The sequence below is a fragment of the Nycticebus coucang genome, chromosome 4 (genome assembly GCF_027406575.1).
Source record: "Nycticebus coucang isolate mNycCou1 chromosome 4, mNycCou1.pri, whole genome shotgun sequence".
Taxonomy (NCBI): domain Eukaryota; kingdom Metazoa; phylum Chordata; class Mammalia; order Primates; family Lorisidae; genus Nycticebus; species Nycticebus coucang.
Window position 1 is genome coordinate 10,321,211 of NC_069783.1, and position 19,714 is coordinate 10,340,924.

Below are 19,714 nucleotides of genomic sequence, written 5' to 3' on the forward strand. Positions count from 1 at the left end.
AGTGAGTTGCAAAAACTGAATCTACGGGCTCATGAGTCCCTCCCGGAGAGATGCTTTTGGAAGAGCACGGGCAGAGGGAACGGCTAATAAAGCAGAAATGACAGATTTGGGCCTATTAGGAAATCAGGAAGTTTTAAGGCTTTGATTTATCAAGTAGCAAGGATGTATGACCATTATTATTGGCGGGGCCCCGAATTTGACCCCGAGGGGATCTCCAGAAGAAATAGAGAAACAGCCTGGAGGCAGACTGTCTTGGGATAGCATCCCTGCTCTACCACTTGCTAGCAAGGTTACCTTAGGCAAATCACTGGGCCTCCTTGAACTGCAGCGTCTTCATTTATAAAATGTGAGAAAACAATAGATGCTGCTCAGAGTTTTCGGGAGGTTAACTCGGATAATGTGTTGTGGAATGCCTGGCAGATTTCTTTAGATATTTGCATCCTTTTCCCTTGGCTGTACCGTCTTCACACTGAGTCTCCTTTTCTCCATCTTCAAAATGCTTCAAGTTCACGAGCAGGCGGATAATCAGAATGGTACATAGGTTTCCGGAAACATGAAATCTTTCAAGAAATTTTATTTCATATTCCAGTGTATTGTAAGCATCTTGAATTACATTGCAGCCTTTTCTTTTTCCTTTAAATATTGTAAGGTCTTAAGAAGATGCTACAGCTTCTTATATTCCCATTAAATGTTTGTAGTATGACTGACTGAAGCCTGAACACATGCCTGGTGCAACTTGAGTTGGGCGACGTTTTGGAGAGCAGATCGGTTGAGGCTGACATAGTGGGTGCATTTCCTCTCCAGGTGACGGTTCACTTTCACAGCAAATGCTGATTTCTCTGCCCACAGCCGCAGTGGTGACCTGGCGATTATCTTAAATTCATGTTGTTAGTTGCTGGGGAAACAGCCTTAAAGTGCAAAGCCATCGCTTCTGGCAAAACAGTTCTAACCACAAATCTACTATAGTATTATTTTTATTTGTGATAGAAGGTGAGAGATCAGACAGAAAAGAGAATACTTCCTGCCCCCTTTCTATCCCATAAACCACATTTTTGTTTTCGTTTTTTTAAACAAATTTTTTAGTTAAATTATAACTGTATACATTAATGCATTTATGGGGTACGATGTGCTGATTTTATATACAATCTGGAACGCTTACATCAAACTGCTTAACATAGCTTTCACCTCACTTAATCATTGTGTTAAGACTTTTTTTTTCATTTTTAATTTCAGCTTGCTTGTTCATTCTTTGTTTAAAGTACTTTTTTCTCTTTTTTTGTTCATTTTCTTTCTTCTTTTTTTTAGATGTTCTTTCTCTGGCGATACTCTGTCCCATTGCCTCCCCAGTAGCTGGGATTACAGACGCCCACCACAACGTCTGGCTGTTTTTGATGTTAGTAGAGACGGGGTCTTACTCTGGCTCACTGCTGCTCATACTGGTCTTGAACCTCTGAGCTCAGGCAATCCACCTGTCTCGGCCTCCCACAGCGCTGGGACTACAGGCGTGAGCCACCATGCCCGGCCTGTGTTAAGACTTTTATACTCTCCTCTTAATAGATTTGACATGTACCCTTGCAATATTTTTAATTTTGAATAAATCTTTTCTATAATGGGAAATCCCTCTGGGGGGTAGAATCAGAAATATTAATGTCCCACTCGTGAACCACTCTACTTACACTCTTACACACTCTCATTTTGGGAATAAACTTGATGAAATATAGCACACGGGGAGGGAGATGCAGCGTAATGCACTTATACAATGCGAACAGATCATGCACCTTGCACCCAGATTGAGGTGCAGAACATGCCACACCTCTGCCCTCCACAAGGATAAACATGACCTTGACTTCTAATAGCAGAGATTAGTTTTGCAAGATTCGGCCACACCGTTGCATGTAGTTGTAATGGTGTATTCTCACTGCTGCAGAATGCTCCATTGTCTGATGGCACTTCTCCTTCTGCTGATGGGCGTTTGTCGGCCATCCCTCCCTCTGGTGGCGTTACTATTTTCCCTCACTTCTGTTTGGCAGTTGGTGTTTTATGTGAAAGTGCATTTGCTTTGGAACTAACGTTCTTGGTTTTCTGGACCCTCTGGCAGGTGTGGAAATCACCAGATGAAACCTGAGGTTCAGAAGTCTCTGCCACAAGGCTGACTGCTCGCCTGGTCCCCCTTATCAACTCCGTTGTCCTGCCTGCCTCTGCTCTGACCTTCTTTCTCCTTCTCTCCCCCCCTTTGATCTAGTCATCTCCACACAAGATGAAAGAATCCAGCCCACTGAGCAGTAGAAAAATTTTCGACAAAATCCACTTTCAGACCATCCAGAGCGAATCTTCAGACGCTTTCAGTGACCAGTCACCAACACTGGCCAGGGGGCTACTGCTGGACCAGAGCCAGTCTCAGACAGAAATGCAGTTTGTGAATGAGGAGGACACTGGGGCCGTAGGGGCGGTGGCACCGCTTTCCCCTGCCATCGAAGAGCTCAAGCCCCCCTCTGCTAGCACAGTCCAGGCCGTGAATAAGGCGGATTCTCCTAGGAAAAAAGGTATGAGGGCTGGGGCTTCCCACCTTTCTTCCCATTCAGTCTTTGCCTTTAATTCTATAAATTATAGGTCCTTCTTTCAAAAGTTCCAAGAAAATCAAGGTCGAAGCAGAACCTTGACAATTGTCCTATTCTTTTGCTGAATATATTAATTACCAGAATTTAGTCATAGAAAACCAGACATGAAAGGAGGCCTTGTGGGGATCATGTAATGAACCTCTTCATCTTATAGATCAGGGATGTTGAGATTTAGAGGCTACTGTGGAACTTTTATAAAGTTGATTATTAGGCTAATCTTGGCTTCCCCTTTCCTCATCCAAGATTGTGTGCATTCTAGTGCATTACCCCACTTAAATTTCTGTTGTCATTTATCACTATTACAAGTTGTCATTAGTTCCCACCTCCCCCCGACTCTCCCTAGTTGGATATATACTCTCTGAGATCAAAATATTTTTTGTCTGATTTACCTTTTTATACCCAGTGTTTAAAATAGTGGCTGGCACAGAGCGGGAGCTCTGAGAGCTGGTTTGATGCACACCTGGCTGTGTGTCAGTGGTGCTGATGGTGGGACGGATCTCTGTTAGCTGGGCAGCTTTGTTGGGTTTTCTAGATCTGTATAAACCGAGTACATAATTCTCTGCCTGCAGTAGAGAGGAAGTTTGAAATCCTGGTGTATTATGCTGTCCGGCACTGCACAATTTAGGATGCTGTGCGTTGGAATTTAGATGGGGAAGTGCTTTATGTAAGCTTTTATCACTTAATAATGATCATGGTAGTAGCTTTACTCTTTTGAGTGCTTAGGGCATGTCAGGCACTTCTCAGAGGAGGAGCTGAGGCTCAGCAAAGTTGCAGAAGTTGGCTGGGGCCACACGGTGGTGAGTGGCGGCCGAGCAGTCTCACCTGCAACCGTGTGGGTCCAACTGCCTCTCACTGGTGGTCCTGGGCCCATCTGGGGGCTGAGGAGCGAGTGTGTGCACTGCGCTTAGGCGCTGTCCCCACAGGTTCAAGCCCCGGAGGTCGTTTGTGGAAGAGTGGTTTGAGGAAGAGTGACTTGAGCTGTTCACTCTTCCAGATAAACGAAGTAGGCACCTGGGCTCGGATGGCGTCTACTTGGATGACCTCACGGATATGGATCCTGAAGTGGCAGCCCTGTATTTTCCCAAAAAGTAAAATTTCTTTTAATACCCTCATATCATTTTCTATAATCTGAATATTAAATCTGCCTGAGTCCCATTTTTGCTTATGTTTGATCAGAAAGTATGTGAGAAAAAGGCAGCAGGTGGCTCACATTTCTACTGTGAAAAGCCACCAGGGAGAAAGCTCTGGTCTGTCTGTAGACGTGGGTGGCTTCCAGACGGCGTTGCAGGACAGGGATATGGGCAGGAGCTGGGGGGTGGGGTGGATGGTCAGTGGCCCACAGGCCAAATAAATGGCAGCTGGGTCCGCCCGCACCTGAGGAGAGAGTCAGCCTGTCCCTGGGGACCCACCCTCAGGTCCCCTGTGGTCTGAGGATGGTGGCAGGGACAGGGCTGGAGGACGCTGGCTTCCTCCCCTGTTTATTTCACTTGGAGTTGGGAGGGGATAAAGGAGACAGGAAGGGCTAAAGCACAGTTGTCCCCTCCCCTAAAGTGATGGATTTCACTTTGTTTCCTTGATTTTTCATGAAAAATCTGTCCTGAGATAACATTGCCTGCTGCTCTGCAGGGTGGCGGCTCTCTAGAGAGCCCCGTAATGATGATGGGTCACGAATAGGAAAAACCCTGAACACCCCCCACTTTCCCTCCTCCCAGCGGAGATCCTCCCGGGCTCGCCAAACACGCCAGCGACAACGGAGCCCGGTCTGCCAACCAGTCCCCGCAGTCGGTGGGCAGTTCGGGCGCGGACAGCGGCGTGGAGAGCACTTCAGACGGCCTGAGGGACCTCCCCTCCATCGCCATCTCGCTCTGCGGCGGCCTCAGCGACAACAGGGAGATCACGAAAGGTACCGCGTCCGCGCGCTGAGGGCGCCCTCTGGTGGCCGCTGGTCAGAAGGCGCAGACTCTGGCCAGTGTGATGGGCTCCCGTCACTGGCCGCTTTCCTGGTGCTGTGGTTGGTGGCAGCACAGATGACTCATTGTGTTCACCACCCAGATGTTTCTGGCGTGCAGTTAGCTGAGCTCAGGGTTCTGTCGGTTGGTTGCACGTGGTTTTGGGCAGTGACAAGGTCATCCTTCAGGCACGGTGGTAGAGCCCCACTCTGTGTTCTGTGCCCCAGGCCGGCAGTGCAGAGGTGACCCCCAGGAGCCTGCAGCCTAGTGGGAATGTTGGTCTTATTAAAGCAGGGTGCATCTGAGGTGTGGGAGAGATGCTCTGGGGTCTCGGAGGGAGTCTTAGAGGCTTCCCGGCTGGATTTGAAGGGTGCCATTAGAATGGGCTCAGCTGATGCATTCAGAGCAGCTGCCATGTGGGTAGCAGTGCTTTTCCAGTGTCTCGTGCTAGCTCTGTGGTGAGGTGTGCCCAAGCTCCCGAGCTGGTGCAGTCAGCAGTTATCAGCTGCTGAACTTTGGGACTGGACCTAGTTGCCTGGCCCACCTTCTCCACCATATTCCGTTACTTTCTCTTTTCCATCTTCCCGAGTCCTGTCTATCAGGGAATGGGACTAAGGCCATGTACTTTAACCCCACTGCCTCTTCTGGGCCACCTCCATTTCCCCTTCCCGCCCAGGGCTGCTGCCCTGGACTCCAGTCTGTCCCGAAGTTCCTTCATGGCTTTGAACCAGCCAGTCCTGAGCTGAAACAGGGTTGCTTCCATACCTAGCTGATCTGTTCATTGCAACCAATTTTCCTAAGACCACACATCTCATACCCAGCCTGTCACGTTTCTGAGGTCACCAATGGGTGAGCGCATGCCCTGGGCCGGTGTGGACATGAGGAGGCCATGTCCTGTCAGCATCCCCCCCGTGCACGCGCAGTTCCTGGGGGCAGGGCGGCAGCATGGGGAGATAAGTGTCCACTCAGGGTCTTGGACTCTATGAGGGTCCTATCCACACAGATGAGGCCAATTCTCAAGGCCAGGAGCCCCACGGGGTGGACCTAGAGGTTTGGAGTAGGATTCCTAGTGAGGGCACATGCAGAGGCCATCTGGATTGGAATCATGGGCAGGGGTCTTTCTTCCCAGACAGGGCGAGTCTCAGTGCACAGTGTCTGCTGGGTCTTGGTTCTTCTCAGGGACCTCCCATGAGAGGATTGGAGGTTGTCAGAGCCCTGGGCACAGCCCTGCTGAATGGGGGAAGTTCAGTGAAGCCAGGGCCTGGGCATAGATCCTGTCCAAGAACCTGACCCTGCCACCTTCCTTTCGGCACTGACCACAGCGGGGCTGCCTCCTGCTGGGCTGGGCGTGGCCAGCATTCAGTCTTCGCACCCCCCCTCCACACCTCTGCTCGTGACAGTGCCCATCACGACCGCTGACATTGAGCCAATCCTTACTTTTGTCAGGGCTTCCTGTTGGTGACCTTGTCAGTCCTCACAGGCACTCTGGGAAATGGATTGACTGTTGTCCCCATGCTATAGAGGAGGGGGCTGGGCTTAGGGAGATGAAAAACTTGTCCAAAGTCACCCTAATAACTATGACTTAACCTGACGTAGCCTGGCTCCTGAGCCCCACGTAACCATTGCTGTGTCTCCACAGATGCACGTGGAGCTGGTTTCCACACCCTACCCCTGAGCAGACGCAGCTGCCGTTGCAGGGCTCCCCTCCCTGGGCCCTCGGTCTTGACCACAGCCTCCCTTCATTTCTTCACAGACCTCGCTCCCCACAAACAAGATGAAGCTCCCATTGCTGAATGCATTTTGTACACTTTACAGGGTTGTCCACACAGCTGGGATGCATAAACTCTCAGAAAACACTAGTGGGAGATTCAAGGAGATATAGGCCTGTGTTCTTGTATAATACATCCAAGTGGCAAAAACCACTTGTTCCCCTAAATATAGTGAAATAAAAAATAAAGGAAAAAAGAAAAAGAAAAGAAAAGAAAAATAGGCCAAATTGTGAACTGAATTTCCTTTTTCTTTTTCCCTTATGCCCTATGATCACTGTCACAGATGCATTTTTGGAACAGGCTGTGTCCTATCAACAGTTTGTGGATAACCCCGCTATTATTGATGATCCCAATCTTGTGGTGAAGATTGGGAATAAGTAAGTACCCCTTAAAAGTCATTTTGGCAGTTGCATTGTACTGTTTCAGTTTCATGTTTTTAAAATACGGAGATCTGGACATGAAGTCTTAGAAGTAGCCAGGCTGTCCAGGATGTATCCAGCCATGTAATATGAAAAATAGAGACACACACACCTTGGTACCTTCCCACAGCCATTGTATATAAAGTAAAAAAAAAATTTTTTTTTTTTTTTTTGAGACCAAGTCTTACTTTGTCACCCTTGGTAGAGTGCTGTGGTGTCATTGCTCACAGCAACCTCAAACTCTTGGCCTCTTGCTCAGCCTTCCGAGTAGCTGGGACTATAGGTGCCCACCACAACACCCAGCTATTTTTAGAGATGGGGGGGGTCTCTCGCTCTTGCTCAGGCTGGTCTTGAACTCTTGAGCTCAAACAATCCACCCTCCTTGGCTTCCCAGAGTGCTAGGGTTACAGGCATGAGCCGCTGTACCCAGCCCCAAATAAAATCTTTGTTAAACCGCATTATTATTATTTTTTTTTTGTAGAGACAGAGTTTCACTTTATGGCCCTCGGTAGAGTGCCGTGGCCTCACACAGCTCACAGCAACCTCCAGCTCCTGGGCTTAAGCGTTTCTCTTGCCTCAGCCTCCCAAGTAGCTGGGACTACAGGCGCCCGCCACAACGCCCGGCTATAAACCACATTATTTTTTCTTCACTATTGGCAAATGTTTATGCCAGTAGAATTGGCATCACAGCCAAAAGGCTATGTAACTGTCAGTCTTAGGGGTTTTAATATTCATGGGCACTGGATTTTATAACTGAGCGTGGGACGTCCTGTGCATAGTCTGTGAGACCCCGCACGGCGTGAGTATATAATGGTGTAACCTGCATTTCCCCCCTTCACAGACTTTATTATCTGAGGTCAAGGGATGTGTAGGCATTTTTGCAGACGGTTAGCAAGCTTTCTCCCTTAGTGGAAGCTATGGACATTTTACACATTAACTTGTGCTGAGCTTCCCCTGAAAGGAGGCAGCGTATGGCACAGGCAGGCTGTGGTTTGGTCGGCGAGCGCATGGTGGAGTTTGGGTTGCTGACGGCCGGTGGTGGGGGTGGGAGGTGGGGGGGTGTCTCTGCTTGGGTGGGGTGTGGGTAGGGGGATGTATTGAGCTTTCTAAGGACCTTGCTGGGGTTCTAGAGCTTTTCATGACTGCTTTGCTTGGTATTAGAAAGGTTTTTGGTCTGATCCTTGGTTTGTTGACATCCGTTTCGTTGTTCCGTGTTAGATATTATAACTGGACAACAGCAGCACCCCTACTCCTGGCAATGCAGGCCTTCCAGAAACCTCTGCCAAAGGTGAGCTTTAATATGAGGAAGAAAAGGGGACACTAGTCTTGGTGAGGAGGTTGAGCTGGGTGGTTGGAATTTAACTTTTATTTTGGAAACCGCGAAGTCAATTACATTATGCTCTTTTGAAGTTCGCGAGCAGACATGTCAGGAGTTTGAGATCTTTTCTGACACCTTGAACATCCTTTCCCCTCCTCCTTATCAAGCAGACCCCCCACAGTTGTGGCAGAGCAGACCAAGGATCCCTTTTCTAACAGCTGCCATGCTAGGGACACAAGTAGAGGCAGAGCAGATGGGTGGCAGGACCCAGTGAGGGTGCAGGGAGGGGAACGCCCCTGTGGAAGGGCTGCAGCAGGCACTGGCTGGGTACAGAGAGGCATGGGACACAGCACGTGCCAGCGCCAGCCTCGGGCATTGCTCAGCCAAGAAGCCAGCGGCATGCCTGTTCCCCTGAGGCAGGAGCCGGCACAGAGCCTGGGCAGCTTGTAGTCTGCAGGGCAGAGGGGGTGAGTGGCTGCAGGGATGAGTTAGGAGGGGAGGTGCACAACCTACCAGCCCACAGTGTGTCACCCTCTCCTGAGTAGTTCCCTGGACAGCCAGTCAGGAATTGTTACTTTTTAAATTTTTATTTATTTATTTATTTTGGCCGGGGCTGGGTTTGAACCCACCACCTCTGGTATATGGGGCCAGCGCCCTACTCCTTTGAGCCACAGGCACCGCCCACTTTAATGTTGTATTTTCCTCTGGTTGTACATTCTTTTTGCTGCAGAGCCCATCTGTGATCTTTGAACACTAAGCAAGTGCTTTGTGCTACTTGGACGGCTCTAATGTCTGAGATTCTTGAAGATTCCGTCTGACTCTGGACTCTCCACTTGCCTCTTCTTGGTTCTACCTGTGTGTGTTGTGATCTGGGGATTGGGACCTTTCGTCTTTGGTGGAATTCATAATGGACTGGGCCGAGGGCGTGTTCTGCAGAACAGTTTTTATTTTGTTCCTGCCCTGGTATCCATGCCCTAGGGCAAATTTTTTTTTTTTTGAGACAGAGTCTCACTTTGTCACCCTTAGTAGAGTGCCATGCGTCACAGCTCACAGCAACCTCCACCTCTTGGGCTTAGGCAATTCTCTTGCTTCAGCCTCCTGAGTAGCTGGGACTATCGATTGCCACAACACCCGGCTATTTCTTGTTGCAGTTTGGCTGGGGCTAGTTTCGACCCCGCCACCCTCGGTATATGGGGCTGGCGCCCTACCCACTGAGCCACAGGTGCCGCCCCAGCCTAGGGCAAATTTTTATGTTAAATGCAATAGTCATGTAATTAAAGAATTTATTCACAGAAAAAGAGAGACACTTGGCTTTGAAACTTAGAAGAAATTAGTTCTTGTGATAGGTCTATTGAATATTTTTCCAGGTTTAGTCAGTAATATTTGACTCATTTATGGCATTTCTCTAATAAAGAAATTATTATTATTATTATTATTATTGCAGTTTTTGGCCAGGGCTGGGTTTGAACCCGCCACCTCTGGCATATGGGGCTGGTGCCCTACTCCTTTGAGCCACAGGCACTGCCCAGTAAAGGAATTATTTTTGTATGTAGAGTCTGTCAGTCTTATCTTTTATGACTGCCAGGTTTCGTATCATGCTTGGAATGGCCTTGCTACTTCATTTGCAAAACTTGTGGAAATGTGTCCTGCGTTTTCTTCCCACGCTTTCTTTCATTTTAAATCTTTGAGCTATTTGGATTTTATTTTGAGAGTAATAAGGGCATCAGGAACCATTTTTTTTTTTTTCCTAACTAGTTACTGAATTAGTTAGGGTGCTTTTGGTTTTAGGAAACAGAATGACTAGAAGTGGCTTACGTACTAGGGGTTTATTATCTCCGTTGATGATCATTGGTTAATTTGGCTTGGCTGCTCTGTGAACTTCTCGGCTTTTCCTTTGTGGTTGTTACAAGATGACCACTCTGCCCATCATTTCCTCAGCCAACCACATCTAAAACAGGAAGGCTGGGAGCAGATATCTCACATTTTATTGGCTAAAACTTGGTCACACAATCAGTTCTAAACTCACTGTTGGCAGAACAGTGGAATGACATGAATGACTTAGATCAGGGAAGGTTGGCGCTGCGGATATTGACCTGCCTCCTTCCCTAAACGTACATTCTCCAACAGAGTTTCTGGTCTATTGGCAAGAAAGACAGGGAAGGCGTGTGGGTAACTAATAGGATCTGACTTAGCTGCCAAATTAATTATACCACCACCATTTATTAAATCACCCTTTCCTCATGGGTGGGCAATTACGACTTGTCCTCTATTAGATTTCTCTGTGAATTTAGATTTATTTCTGGACTTTGTCGTCCCTTCCTGCCATGTGTTTACTCTTGTAACAACACTGCATTCTTTTAGGTACTGTAGCTTTTAAATCTATTTTAATATCCAGCAGAGCTAGGTTACTGTTCTGCCCGAGAATTTGTTTTTCAAATGAGCTTAAGAAAGAGTTTGTCTAGGTCTGAGAATAATCTTGTTAGTTTTTTTCTTTCTTCTTCTCCCTCCTTTCTCCTCTCCTCTCCCCGCTGCCCCTTAAATCAGGATTTTTTTTTTTTTTTTTACATTTAAGGGTGGATTTAGGGAAAATAGAGTAATTGACATCTTTATGAATTGTCCTGCTCATGAAGAAGGTGTGCGTGATTTGCCTTTTAGTGTACTCAGGGTCTTTTACGCTAAATCTTTTAAGCTAAATAATGAATTATCTATCTGTCCACTTACCTCTACCCTGATGACTTAAAGGACTCAACTCTTTCTCTCATCTGAGGTATCTGAATACTGAAAGTTCTGTAAACTGAAGAAGGGGCATTAGATACCATTTACCTGGGCCCTAGAATTAGCCTCAAGATAGATATTTTGCTGTTTGGAAAGACTTAGAAAGTTATTAATTCGTATGTAATATCTCCCATCAAAATGTATTCAGCGAGGATAAAAGTATAGATTTTAAGTCAAATACACCTATTAATGTCAAAATTTGGAATTTATACTTAATAAAAATTTCTGTGTATTTTACATTTTGTGGAAAACTGTTTTATCCTATACCTCATATGAACCATTTTCATATTTTATTTTATAATCATCATATTGAGGGTAACAGTATCTTAACCAGTTAGCCACTTTAATTTGAAAACTTCTGGTCTTACTAATCACTAATGATTTTTAATGCTTTCTTTTTTTTTTCCGTTGTTGTCGTCGTGTTGTATTTTATTTGTTGTTTGTTTATTCCTTTAACACCTTCTCAAGTCTTCATGCTTAAGTTACCTTGATGTAATTTTGGATGCCATTAGGTTTTGCTTCTCCAAAATTTTTAACTCACAAACAGTATGTTCTGTTTTCTCTCTGATTTTTTTTTTTAATCGTACTTTAATTTGCATGTATGTTTCTTTTGGTTTGAATGTGCTAAGTTGATCTTTTTTTGCTTCCATTATTTATGTTGCCATCCATTTAAAACAGGCCACTGTGGAATCCATCATGAGGGATAAGATGCCTAAAAAGGGAGGAAGATGGTGGTTTTCCTGGAGGGGAAGAAACACCACAATCAAAGAGGTAAGCACGAAAAACAAAACAACTCAGCTCAGCAGATTCTAGTTTGGGGCAGTGAAGTTAATTTTTTGTGTACTTACATCAGAGAAATAAGCATGAGTTTCCATGAGCCTGCTCTGTCACAAAGTGGGTTCACCCGCATGGTACTCAGGGCGCGCAGGGAGGAAGAGTGAGGGGTGGGCAGAGTGGGGTGCACCCCTGTTAGTCAGATCCCCACCATCCCCTCTGTAAGAAGAAGGGATTCTAACTGGTTGTTTAGTTTCTCGTTTGAAACATTATCTCCCTTTCGCTGTGAGGATAGTTTGAGTTATATCCTCTTCACTTAGAGGGACAGACAAATTCATATCAGTCATTTCCCTGAAGTCACAGGTCTAACTGCACATGGCTTTGGCTTCTGTCTCTATAAGTGCCTGTGATTTTTTTCAGGTCTTCGTTGACCTGTCCACCTGTTTGTTGACGCACTTTTCTTGCTTGGCTTTCCCTGGCCCTCCCCCTACCCCCACCCCTGCCACCCCCGCTGCGCCCTTACCAAGGGTCCTCAGGGGTCATCTTCTCTTCTGCTTTTACTCCTGACCTTCCCCATTTGTCCACGGGGATGATTCTATTTTTATTTCCAAACCAGACATTCTTTCCTACTCCACACTCGTTTGTCAAACAACCAACCAAGTAGTCATCTGTGTAGATGCTTCAAGGCATTTCAGACTCATCCTCTCTACAGTTGGACTCCTGCAAGTCCAGAAAGCTCTTCCATCATTGGAACCACGGTCTGCAAGTGGCCTCACTGGCCACACAGAGTGTCGAGTAGATTTTTTCCTTTTTTCTCCCCACTCCCTCTGAGTCCTGTCAGTTTATCCCCTTACTATTTCTCAAATGTATCCTTCTTTCTCCAGCTCTGCTCCGCAAATCTAACTACCATCATTTTCTCCCAGTGCTAATTACACATGGTCCCTTGCCTTCTCTTCTGCATTCCCTGTGTTGTCCTTGGATCAGTCTCTTTAGGGGACCAGGCGCTCCCAGTGACGACCAGTGAGCGTCCTTACCATGGTCTGCAGCACTCGTGTACTGTTGAGCTTTCCTGCCTCTTTACCCTCATCTTTGCTACTCTCCCCAGGCCCTCTGCACTCTCTCATTGTGATGGCTAAAGCACCTCTACCCCAGGGCCTTTGCACATGTCATTTCTTCCCCAGGTGTTCTCAGGACTCCTCTCCCTCTCTTCACTTGGTGAGCTAGCAGCTCAGCCTCAGCCCTTCACCACAGATTAGCCTGGCCTGCTGCTGTTCTCTGCCTGTGAACTTTCCCTTCATAAATAGTGTCAGAGCTTATAATTATATACTTATTAGTGTGACTATTTGCTCAACATCTCTTTCCTCCTCCAGACACTAAACTTAATGATGGCAGAGACCATATATGGTTTGGATTCCTTTGATATTCCTGGCATTCATATTACACCCAGAGTAGGGGTTAGGCGAGTATTCGTTGAGGGAACGATGATTAATTTTGGAATATAGTATGAAGAAACGACAAAGAAAAAGTCACGTTGGTTGTTTTAATAGTAAAAGAAACTCTAGAGAAAAGTTTGCTGGAAGATTTTTATCAAGACGTGATTGTTCTTTGTCATTTTCCGTTAGTATATCTGAGTTTTACTGATTTGTTTTACTATTTTGTTTGATGTTCAAGGGGGTATAAATAAGTTAAAGCAAATATATATTCTTTACTTTTTAAGGCATAAAGGACCTTTCTAGTTTTCTTAATAGAGAGCAGAATACTCTAGAATTCAAAGCAGAAATATATTTCGAAGACCTACTTGTGGAGTATCTAATTCTCATCTGTTAGAATCAAAGGTGATGCCAGGTCAAAGTAAGGAACATTCGTGAAGTTAAGTATTTCTCAAAAAAAAAAAAATCTGAAATATCTTTATTTCTGGTAGCTATATGTTTTTGAACGAGCCAAATTAAATTTTGCAAATAGTGGTAGCTGTTACTTGACTCAATCAATAAATTGACAATAACTGGGTGTGTTCTAGCAAATATATTTATGTGCTTGTAAGAGCATGAAGTATTGTATGTACTACTCAGATGTGAAGAGGGTCACCCTTTTATGTTGCTTATGTTGTTCATTTTCTTTATTAAAGAAATGTCCAAATGACTGTAGGTAAGGAGATTTTGTTGTGTGCTCCCTGCCCTTTGACACCTGTCTGGTCTTTTCTGTTTTCCCCCAAGTCTGTGGGGTCAGACCCCACCGCCCTCCACCCTTGCCCGCTGTGTGCCGGGCTCTGCATGTCGCACACAGCATCTCCTGCGGGGTTCACAGCAGCGCTAGGGGATGGAGAGTGTCCTGATCTGTATCACAGAGAAGGAACTGAAATTCCAAACGCGTAACTGACTCCCCCGAGGTTCATAAGCGAGTGAGGCTGGACTGGGCTCAGGTGTTCTCTTAGAAATGCAAGACTCTTTTCAGTACACCAGAGGAGGGTTTTTTGACTAAGAGTATGTGGTATTGAAAAGGAGAAAAATGCTTCCACGTTTTCCCCAAGCAAAATATGGTGTGAAAATATTTTTGAGCGTTTCTATCAGCAATGACAAGAAAATATTTTGAAAGCCCTCGGGAATCCCAGCAGCCCTTGAGAAAGCATTTGCATAAGCTACAGTAATAATGAAGTTTGGTTTGGTGCCACAAACACTTACGGATAACAGACTCATTTCTGTCAAAAATATTTCTTGGCTTAATTGTACGCTCCTAAGCTAAGAAACCACAGGACCTGCCGAAACCAACACATCTATAGCCTCCCAGGACCCTCTCTGGGCTGAGTGTTGCTGGGGAAGGGTCCACCTTCAGGGGGCCTGTCCTGGGCCCGAGGGCACCCGTGGGAGCCCACAAGCTGTTGTGCAGGCCCTTTCTCTGCACTGCTCCCACAACTCTTTTCTTTTCCCCTTCTCTAGGAAAGTAAGCCGGAGCAGGGCTTGCCTGGCAAGGGCCACAGCACTGGAGAACAGGCGTCACAGCTGAGCATGGCCACCAGGTACGGTGGAGGTCATCTTGGGAGGTTGCTGCTCCCTTCCATGTCCAACACCATGGCACCTGCCAGGTGGATGCTGGCTGGCTGGGGCTCTGGCTCGGTGATTCACTCAATGACCCGGAGCAATTTACATAACTTGGTTTTCTCATTAATAAAGTGGAGGCAGTTGCTCCTTCAATAGCTAATTTACAAGGTGGACATGAGCCTTACATACGGCGAAATAACCAGAGCAGTTCTCGTGGTCCTGCCATGTGACACCCCTCCAGACACAGAAGATGATGGCGAGGGTGGTGATAGTAATAAATAATAGCATTAACAATGACATGCAAATAAGTTTTCCTTCTGAAGAAGCTTGCCTTTCTCTATAGTTTAAATACTTACCAGGGCTTATGCTGATACTTTTCTGAATACCGACACGGATTCATATTAACTTCGACGGAGGAAAGGTTAGATTCTGATATGACTGGTTGGTACCTGCTGTTGAGTCTTCAGGTTAATCTCTTTGTATAGGATTGGCAGGTGACTCTGCTCCAAGGACAGTGTCATTCCCCACTAATTATTGTATTACACATTGACACTAAATGACGTGTGCTGATAACGTGTTTTACAAATAACCTCACCTTTGCAGTATTCTTGTGCTTCAGAAACAAACCCAGGATTGCATTTCTGACTTAGCAGATGGAAAATGCCAACAGATTAATTCAGGAACAGACCCATCTCCTGGTCATTTTTGTACCTTGGAGGCTGAGCCAATGCCCAGCACAGAGCAGGCATCTTATAAGTGTTGCTGAACTGTCACTGAATTGATGAGCTTGTCCTCCTGATGATTGATAGGAGAGGCGTAGACTCCACGTCCGGTGACTCTTGGCCATGGCTTTGTGCCTTCAGTTATGTTATTTCTAGAATTCTTCGATGGAAGTAGAAATACATGTAGGGGCCAACAGGAGACAGTCTGATTCCCTTATTGTTCTCTGTGGAGAGGAATGGGGTGGGGACGAGTATGCAGGACCTTCTACCATCGTTTCTGAATGTGACTCTAAGTGGACTATGTCCTTCTAGGCTGGGAGGTTCTGGAAGGAGAGACTTTCCATTGTCCGTGGTGGTGATATTGCATCTGCTCACTCCCCAAGGCCTGCGGCATTTCTAGTGCTGTTGAACTTGGTTTATGCGCCTGCTGTGCTGTACGTGGCCCAGCGAGAGGGGGAAGGTGCCAGGGCGCTGCAGGTGTGGTGTCCCTGTTCCGTCCCTCACCCTCCTTCTTTGCTCCACCCTCTGGGGACGTGCTCTCAGGCACGATTACTTGGGTACTGTCACAGTCGGGAATTCCAAATTTGGCTATGAGTAAGCTTGGAGGGGAGAAGACAGGTGTGTTCAGAACGGAGCACAGGCTTGAGAACGTGCTGCTGCCCAGTAGTTATTAAGTAAGTGGCAGGAACAGCAGGCTTTGGAGGCAGGCACATCTGATCTGGGATCCTTGCTTAGCCACTTAGCAATCGTTCAACCTCAGGCAAACTACCAAACACATCTGAGTGAAGTACCAGCAGAGGTACATGCCCAGACAGGCCGGGAGGAGGCTGCTTTGGAGGCTACCAGGAGATGCTTGACCTCAGGACAGGGCATGAGAGCAAAGATGCAAACCCTATGCCCTAAGCAATTTAAACCAAGTTCAACTGCACTAGAAATACCCTGCTTTCCTCAATTTGTTTTAAGAAGCTTCTCTGTCCCAGCAATGATTTCTAAACCCAAAGAGGTAGCACAGAGCAGGACGTAGGAGCAGGGACTTTGACAGACAGCCTTCAGGTGACCTTTGGCAGATTAGTCCCCTTCTCAGTGTCTCCATCTGTGAAATGGGGAGATGAGTAATGTTGGCCCCAGAGATGCCATCTCATTTCACCCTTGAAGCACCTTCCTGAGAAAGGTGATTCAGGATGCAAAACCCAGCAGGGCCACATGGGAGGTAAGGGCCCACAGGTGTCTACAGGAGACCAGCGAGGAGGTGGCCTCCCGTCACCTGGAGGGCACAGTGAGTCCTAAACCACGCAGTTTCAAATATTTTAAAATATACTTCATGGGCTGAAGGCTGGGTATTTGCCAAATCCATCCTGCTACGTGTCAGTCCCAGATGAAGAGGGAGATGGGCCTGGGGGCACAGAGCTAAGTTTAAGAGGGACAGAGGTCAGGCAACCACTGGCAGAGGGCCCCACACAGAGGCCTGGTGCTGTCCTTGGCGTTACCCTCACTTTATTCTGTAGCAGGGAGGGCCCTGGGAGCTTGGAGGGAGACACTTCTGTAAGCCCTTCCCAAGTTGAAGGTCAGCTCCTGCAGCTTACTTGAAGCATTACCGATTTTCTTATGGTCCGATCCAATCATATTCAAATATTGACAAAAAATGCTTTTCCCAGTTAAATAGGAGCAGCTGGACTATTCACCACTCTGCATCAGCCATGCCACGCTTCTTTCTCATGAAAAGTTAAGAATTGTGAAAAGGCACAGTCCCTTGTGAAAAGGAATTGAGATCTTGAAAAATAATTAATATAAAGTTCTCTTGAGAAACGTGAACCTTTCCGATAATCCCGGCGCCTTAGAGTTCTAGTCTCTTTATCACAGTCACGCCGTCGACTTAAAGAAAAGGTGTCAGACTGTTTTTCCTAATTGACAGACTTGATTGACAGAATGGTCCCCGAAGTCCCATAATTGAGCAAACAGCTTGTCACCATACAAATAATTAAAATACCACTTGAAAAACGTGCACTGTGACAAGCGTTGACTTCAGCGTTGTTCACAGCTACTCATCCGAATGCAGATTTTCAGATGACACGAGCCCTTTTGTTGCTTCTGGCAGACATTGTAAAGCAAGCAGCGTTTCACCAGCCATTGAAAGGAGCAGGGGTGGGGCCTCTGCGTGGAGGCATTTTGTTCCACGCAGGGGGCAGAATCTGGGCGGTGGCTGCCCCAAGTGACCGCTGACTTGCCTTAAGCTGAAGTGACCAACTGCACGACTCCTATTTCAGCCTTTGTGTCTGTGTTTTCCTTTCTGTGTCCCTTCAAATATGGCAAGCTGCATGAATTTAGTTTTAGTTTTTTTTTCTTAAAGCAGCAGATGGAAATAGCAGCAATGCTGCCTGGCTTCCTTATCCTCCAGTAGAGGTACCCGTCACTCTGCTGTCACCATGAGCTTTAGTTCACATTTGGATCTCATTGCGCTGCAAACTGGTTGGTTGGAATGTAAACATTTTCCTCTTCGGCGAGAGGCTTGTAGCCTCCTCCTTCTGCTTGACAAGGAAATCTCCACATCCAGCCCTGCCCTGGCTTCTCCAGGCCCACATCTGCTCTGTCTGAAAACCTGAGGGTGGTTGGTTCAGAAGGACCAGCATGGCCCACAGACTCTGCAGGTGTCGGACTTGGAAGGTTGGCTCATTTTATTTTACAGACGAGCCTGCAGGAGCCATCTAATTGGAGGCCTTTCCTGGGGTTCATGTCTCCCAGGCCAGGTCTCTCCTGGCTGTCTGTTGCCTTGCCTGCATCCTGGATTTTTTTGGTGGGTGGGGAAGATTTGTTCCTTTGCATTTTCAGATAAGGAAATCAGGGCTGAAAGACAAAGAAGTGATTTGTCCAAGGTAATAGAGTTTGAAGTCACTACAGACTTGACACCTGGATTTTTCAGATTCTAAGTGCTGTATCATCTCCACTCTGGCTAGAATGAATCCCCAGTGTCACGCTGTTGTTCCAGGTACACACTGCTTAGCCCTGCCACAGACCAACCGGAATTCTAGCCTGTGCTCTGTCCTTGTCCCTAACTGCAGTTTCTTATTCCATGTTTTTTTTTCACCAGGGATGTGTCTCAGTGATCTTCAAATCTGTGTCTTTAGCCCCTGTTGCTTTGTGATTGTTTAGGCCAAAGCCTTGTGAGGGTAGGAACGAGGTTGTTTGCAGTGTCATCCGCCCCTGGCACTGTGTATGTCAGGGTTGGTTGAACGATCCCCAGGCCGCCACCCCAGGGCCCATGGATCCCTCTCCTGGGACCTGGGGAAGGGCTGACCTTTCTGAACTGGAAGGGGCCAGGTCTCCACACAAGGTGTGGTAGAAACAACACAGACGTGGGGGTGCATGCGACAGTGTCCTCCCCAGTATTGAGCAGTATTGTGTTGTAGGGCTCACTTCTGGAATGAACTCGAGTGGGGTGGAAGGCAGTGGTTACACAGGAGACCTTAGGGAGGGGAGTGGGAGGAAGACGAGGAGAGGACAAGAGCTCATTGAGATAAGATGCACATTGCTGTGGCTTTTCTTGAGAAATGTCTGTTCTCATCCTTGGCCTACTTTTTAATGAGATTGTTCTTCTGCTGTTAGTTGTTTGAGTTCCCGTTATAGTTTGGATATTGGTCCCTTGCCATATGAAGACTTCGCGGATATTTTCTGCCGTTCGACAGGTTGCTCTTCACTCTTACTGTTTCCTTTGCTACAAGAAGCTTTTCAGTTTGCTGTGGTTCCTTTCGCTCAGCATCACTCATCATAGGGCAGTGCAAATAAAACCACGATGAGGCTATCATCTCGCCCCAGTTAGCATGTCTATTGTCACAAAGACAAAAAAGAGCAAATGCTGGGAAGGACGCAGAGAAAAGGGGTTAAAGACTGTTGGTAAGAATAATACGCCACAATGGAAAACAGCGTAGCGGTTTCTCAAAAACTTAAATATAAAACTGCCGTACAGTCCAGCAATCCCACTGCTGGGTGTTTATCTAAAGGAGAAGAAATCAGTCTGTTGAAGGCCACCTGCACCTCCACGTTTATTGCGGCACTATTCATAATAGCCACCATGTGGAACCAACCTAAGTGTCCATCAGGGGGCGAATGGATAAAGAAACCATTCACACAATGGGAATACTATTCAGCCATAAAAAAGATGAAATCTGTCATTTGCAGGAAGGAACTGGAGGCCTTGATGTTAAGCAAAATAAGGCAAGCACAGGAAAACAGATACCACATGTTCTTACTCTTACGTGAGAGCTTCCAAAGTTGATCTGATAGAGGTAGAAAGTCGATTTGTGGTTACTAAAGACTGAGAAGGGTAGTGAGGAGGGGGAG

The 19,714-nt window shown here is 46.7% G+C and overlaps 1 protein-coding gene across 11 annotated transcripts in view; it reads left to right on the top strand.

Moving 5' to 3' along the window:
• LPIN1 (lipin 1) overlaps nucleotides 1-19,714 on the top strand; it is a 143,676-nt gene that overhangs the window by 98,324 nt on the left and 25,638 nt on the right. For all 11 annotated transcript variants that reach the window (XM_053587294.1, XM_053587293.1, XM_053587297.1 and 8 more), the window contains 7 exons: nucleotides 2,243-2,543; nucleotides 3,613-3,706; nucleotides 4,331-4,521; nucleotides 6,620-6,713; nucleotides 7,974-8,043; nucleotides 11,527-11,619; nucleotides 14,556-14,635. In XM_053587294.1, the coding sequence (XP_053443269.1) occupies nucleotides 2,243-2,543; nucleotides 3,613-3,706; nucleotides 4,331-4,521; nucleotides 6,620-6,713; nucleotides 7,974-8,043; nucleotides 11,527-11,619; nucleotides 14,556-14,635 (923 nt within the window). The remainder of the gene's footprint in view (nucleotides 1-2,242; nucleotides 2,544-3,612; nucleotides 3,707-4,330; nucleotides 4,522-6,619; nucleotides 6,714-7,973; nucleotides 8,044-11,526; nucleotides 11,620-14,555; nucleotides 14,636-19,714) is intronic.